Source organism: Sinocyclocheilus rhinocerous, unplaced genomic scaffold (genome assembly GCF_001515625.1).
Source record: "Sinocyclocheilus rhinocerous isolate Xijiao unplaced genomic scaffold, SAMN03320098_v1.1 scaffold737, whole genome shotgun sequence".
Classification (NCBI taxonomy): domain Eukaryota; kingdom Metazoa; phylum Chordata; class Actinopteri; order Cypriniformes; family Cyprinidae; genus Sinocyclocheilus; species Sinocyclocheilus rhinocerous.
In genome coordinates this window covers 353,434-359,348 of record NW_015632805.1, presented here as the reverse complement: position 1 = coordinate 359,348, position 5,915 = coordinate 353,434, and the positions used below count along the sequence as shown (strand labels likewise).

The window sequence follows — 5,915 nt, the reverse complement described above, 5'->3', positions numbered from 1 at the left end:
AATAATATTTCACAATTTTTACTGTATTTTTGATCAAATAAATGCAGCCTTGGTAAAAAGAAGAGATATAAAAAATGCAATTATTCCTAAATTGTGACTGGTATTGTTTAGTCTGTCTCCTGCAGTTTATCTGCAGTGAGAGTAAAGAGAAAACTATCTTTAGGAGTCTCTGTATCGTTCAGCAGCAGCAGTAACACGAGACTCACTCACTCACACACACACTCACACACACACTCACTCACACACACACACACTCACACACACACACACACACACACACACGCTCACACACACTCATCCACAATAAAACACTGTCTGCAGCAGCCAACAGGAAGTACTTGATCCACAGATCTGTTTGAGGTTTCTGTAGCTTATGAATATCACTACATTCAGTCATGAGTCCCTGCTCATTTATGGAGTTTGTATCTCTCTATGTAATATTACTCTGTTATGTTTCTAATATATTGACTAAAACATCTCAAGCCAAAATCAAAACAAAATAACTCTTCCCACATTTCAGTGGGCTGCTGACAATCGAGGAGGGATGAAATATGAAAATAAATCACAATGCAAAACAGCAGGCTCGATTTTCTTCCTGTCTTTTGAGTTTTTGGTGAAATATTCAGATCTGAAGACGAGGTTCTAGATTGCTGGTTTGTTTAGTTATTAATTGTGTTGTGTGTCCTCAGATGGAGTTTAATGAGAAGGAGCTGCGCAAGGAGATCAGCTACGCCATCAAGAACATCCACGGCATCAGGCACGTCTGTCCTTCAGTTTGAACCCGCTCTTTACTGCGTCTCGCTCGTCTTTAGGCCAAGAAATGTGATGTTTGGGCTTCAGTGACTAACTTTTGTCATGCTAATTATGGCTTACTTTATGATCCTCCATTTGTCCAACAGATTATGTCTCATAATGTTTATGCACCATATTACTAAAATATGTTTTTTACTTTCTTTTTTGACAACCACCATAAAAAAACGTGGTTAAAAAAGTGGTTTTCACTCAGAATTTGTTAGTTAATTTCACTAAAAATGCAAAGAAATGACAATTAACACAATGAATGAACTTTAAATTTTGAAGTAGAAAAACTGAAATAGTATTTTCATGAAAAAATGCACTACAATAATCTGTTTTATTCACAAAAAATCATTTTCATCTTTATAATTTATTACTATTAATTATAGTTGGTTCTTTGTAATTTAAATTTATGAGCATTATTTTAAGTGAAAATTTGTATTTTATTTGATTTAATATTATTATTTATTCATATTACTTTTTTTATTTAATGCATTTTGTTTTGATGCAAACAAAATAATAACTTTACAATAAGGTCCCATTAGTAAACATTAGCTTACATTAAACATTAAATGTTGTAATTAACATTAACTCACATTGATAAACTAAATTAGTATTTAATAAAAAGTATTTTTCATTGTTAGTTAATGTTAATTAATACAATTATCTACTGTTAAAAATGTTATTATTTTCTTTGCATCAAAACAACATGCATTAAATTCTAAAAGAAAAAATAAACATTAAGATTTGACATTTTCGCTGAATTATATATATATATATATATATGTATGTTTATATATGTATATGTACAGTATGTGTATATATATATATATATATATACATACTGTACATATACATATATACATACTGTACTTATACATATACACATACTGTACATATACATATATACACATACTGTACATATACATATATACACAGTATGTGTATATATATATATATATATATATGTATGTTTATATATGTATATGTACAGTATGTGTGTATATATATATATATCTATATCGCCAGTGTTCTTGTTTTAGTTGTCATTTCAGACATCTTGATAGTTAAATAATGAAACTGGACTTAATTTGATGTCTAAATGTGAAACATACAGTATAAATAATTTCATTAGTTAACATGCTAAACTAATACAATACACATTAAGACCCTTTCCATCTTTCTTTCCACCCAATATGTCCTTTCTACTGGTGCTGTTCTCATTTCAGCTTTAGTTTTGTTGATATGTTGAGCTTCAGTGATAATTAAATTATCACACTGAACTTCATTTGATACATTTAAATGCGTTGAACGTGTTAAATGTAACAGTTGAGCGCAGCTTCAGCAGGACGTTTGGAGCCATTTTTTCAGTTCTTCATTCTTTTCTTATAGTATTTCTTTTGGATTAACACTCTTCTTTCCGCCCAATTTCTCGTTCTTTCCCCTCCGTTCTCTCCGGCGGCAGAACTGGGCTCTTCACGCCGGACATGGCCTTTGAGACCATTGTGAAAAGGCAGATTGGGAAGATTAAAGAGCCGTGCCAGAAATGCGTGGACATGGTCATTTCTGAGCTAGTCAATACTGTTAGACAGTGTACCAAGAAGGTAAAGGCCTGCTGGAGGCTTGGACCCAAACCAGTGCTGTGAGACTGTGTTTGTGTGCCTGCGGCTTTGGACAGAGGGATTCTGGGTAGAAAGGCAGCATTAGCTTCTGTATGGAGGGCCGCGGACGCTGAGGCTTCACCGCTAGATGAGCGTAGTTCATTGTTTGATTTCTGTTTCATTTAGATGATTTTGCTCCAGGCTGGGTTATGCGGTTGCCAGAACTTTACCAAAAAATAAAGATTTTACATTTTACAGATTGAATGATTACATTAACTGTAATCATTTTAATCTGTTTTTTATCTTTGTAACAGACTATCATACACACAAATAAAAAAACATCACGATTTTACTTTGAAGCAACTTTCACTCTAGAAATTGCTAGACAAAAACACAAAGAAACAGCAAGTAACACATTGAATTAAATGTAAAATTTAAATTAGAAAGACTGAAATATAGTATCTTATTGTAAAACATACTCCGAAGAAATCTTTTTTATTTACACATTCAAAAAAAAAAAAAATCAGTTTTAGTAATTTTCATGTGTTTTTACACATTTATTTTTATTGTTGTGCTTTTGTTTTTTTTTCTATTTAGTTTCAGTTTTAGTAATTTTATGTATATTTGAAATATTCTTTAAAACATTAATGTGTTTAATATTTTGTATTTTTATTTATTTTACAATGCAATAAACCTTAACTTAACATCACACAGTAAAATGTAGCATAAAACCCAAATGTACACAGTAAAAAATGATTTTTGCTGGAGTACATTTTAAAAGAAAACACTATTTTAAAACTATTTCAAGATTTTTTTCAAGATTTAATTCAACGTGTCATTTGAATTTTTTTGTGTAATTGTTCGTGAAATTTACAGTTCGTGTACAGTTTGTTTTTACACCAATTTTGGGAATGTCCATTTATGGGTTTTCATTGCAAATTACAAGATGACTTTTTTTTTGGGTATTTTTCACTTAGATAGTTTATGAAAAATGATTTCATAAATTTTACTATTAATACAGATGCGGCTTCCATTGTATCCAACGTATTTTCTCGAGTTTTGACACCTTTCCAACATGACTCGAACGCACCATCATTACTTTATCTTTACAGTATTTACGGTTATAATAGCATTCATTTTTACAGCATAACTCCGATGCACATCAGCATCCAAAACCCAAACGTAATGCTTTTCCTCTCATGAAGGATGTGTTCATCTAGCAGACCTCAGCCTCCTGAACTCTCCGTTGTTTAGAGGCAGAAGTTTCGAGGAAGGCAGAGATGCGGCTGACGGCAGTCTGTGATTTGAAAAATAAATGCATTGCAGAAGAACTCGGGAAGCTCTCAGACTGCCTTCGGTTCGCACAGCTGTGTTCTGGAAGCTTCTGTCGAACGGCTTGAGGAGAAACCAAATGTCTCACTTGCCTTCTCTTTCCTCTGTGCTGTCTGTCTGTCTGTCATTCTTCTTCCTCTTTCTTCCTCTTCCTCCATGACTGTCTCTACAGGACAGGCCTGTTCACCCCCGACCTGGCCTTTGAGGCCATAGTGAAAAAGCAGATCCAAAAGCTAAACGGGCCGTGCCTGAAATGTATAGATATGGTCGTGAGCGAACTCGCCTCCACCATTCGCAAATGTAGTGAGAAGGTAAAGCAGAACGAAGCTATGTTCGTCCTCGTCTCTCTGAAACGTACGGATAGACCGATGGCTGCACTTTACATGATCTGTGGTTGAGAATGTAGGTCTTTTATATAGTTTAAAGAAATAATGCACAGAAAAAAGATCATTTTGTTATCATTTACTCACCGTCGTGTCGTTCCAAACCTCTTTATACAAACATTAAACGTGTCTAAATGATGACAAAATTGTCATTTCTGTGTGAAATGTTGCTGTCGTCATTATTATAATCATCTTTACATTCTGGACAGTCGCTGCGTTTATCTGTTCTCCTCATTCTGCTTGTGTAGTGCAGTGCATTGTGGGATTGTTTTGATACCGTGACATCTTTCCCGTGAAGTTTAGGCGTTTATTTGATTTCGTGTAATTGAGGATCAGCTGAAGACAGATGTAATGGAGTGTTTATCAGCTGTTGAAACAGTATCAGATTCAGATTTGAAGAAGAAAGACAGAGTCATAATTATTTTTCTTGTACTGTATATACTTTCACGTTTTAGAATCTGCCCATATGTTGTTTTAGTGTGTTTAGTAGTATATATATATATATATGTGACCCTGAACCACAAAACCAGTCATAAGTAGCACGTAGGGCTGTGTATCACCAGCAAAGGTGTGTGTGTGTGTGTTTGATTCTACACTGACTACAAGTTCCAGTGCATCAGCATCATATATTATTACAGTATTCAACATCAAATCACAGCTGACTCATTCCTGGACTTATTGCGAATGATTCATCAGGAAAACACCTAGATTTGGCTGAATTACAGGACATTGCAAAGCTGAGAGGGTCACCAAAACTACACCGATGCATTAAAATTTAGAGTCATGTGACATACTGTATGTGACCCTGCAGCACAAAAGCAGTGTTAAGTCGCTGGGGTATATTTGTAGCAATAGCCAACAATACATTGTATCTCGACCAAATATTGTCCGATCCTAACAAACCATACATCAATGAAAAGCTTATTTATTCATCTTTCAGATGATGCACAGATCTCAATTTTGAAAAATTGACCCTTATGACTGGTTTTGTGCTCCAGGGTCACATATGTTGATGCATACAAACATGATTAAGTTTCTTAACGTCAGCCTGTTTTCTCCACATATGCATACATATCTAATGTAAGATTATGTTTAATAGTGTGTTCTTTATGTTGATACTTTAAAAAAATAATGTGATTTCACAGACTTTGCAACAGGTTTTCTCTCAAAAACAATCACGCTCATTATTTAGTAAGACTATCCCTGTTGCGAACTCTCGTCTCGTGTGGTGTTTATTTGGTGTTTGGCATCACAGACGCGCGTGTGATTGTGTCACAGCTGGCCCAGTATCCCATGCTGAGAGAGGAGATGGAGCGGATCGTCACGCAGCACATCCGCGACCGCGAGAGCCACACTAAACAACAGGTGAGCCGCGTCACGTCTAATATAAACCTGCTTTAACAGCCGTTTATTTGATTCTTTCCTTACTGCGGTCGTCAGGTGCTGCTGCTGATCGACATCGAGCTGGCGTATATGAACACCAACCATGAAGACTTCATCGGATTTGCCAAGTGAGTTACGTTTAACACCAAATGACTCAATATAGTGCCACAATTATTTAATCCTAATCATAAAAAGGGATCAACATAGTGCCACAATCATATTATATTATAACAACAACAATAATAATAATAGCTAAAAATTTAACTATTATTATTAATTATAAATAATAATAAATAACTACTAATATAAATAATATAAAATGATAAAAAAAAAATATTATTATTAATATTGCTAACATTAAATTATGTTAATTATAAATAATAAATATATAATAGTATCAATTAATAATAATTATTTTATA

The 5,915-nt window shown here is 34.0% G+C and overlaps 1 protein-coding gene across 9 annotated transcripts in view; it reads left to right on the top strand.

Annotated features, from left to right (window-relative positions):
• Positions 1-5,915, top strand: part of dnm1a (dynamin 1a) — a 65,028-nt gene that overhangs the window by 23,049 nt on the left and 36,064 nt on the right. For 8 of the 9 annotated variants that reach the window (XM_016556176.1, XM_016556180.1, XM_016556175.1 and 5 more), the window contains 4 exons: positions 690-757; positions 2,261-2,399; positions 5,390-5,476; positions 5,552-5,622. In XM_016556176.1, the coding sequence (XP_016411662.1) occupies positions 690-757; positions 2,261-2,399; positions 5,390-5,476; positions 5,552-5,622 (365 nt within the window). Of the gene's footprint in view, positions 1-689; positions 758-2,260; positions 2,400-3,900; positions 4,040-5,389; positions 5,477-5,551; positions 5,623-5,915 lie in introns of all 9 variants that reach the window. The other variant, XM_016556173.1, reaches the window with a different exon arrangement.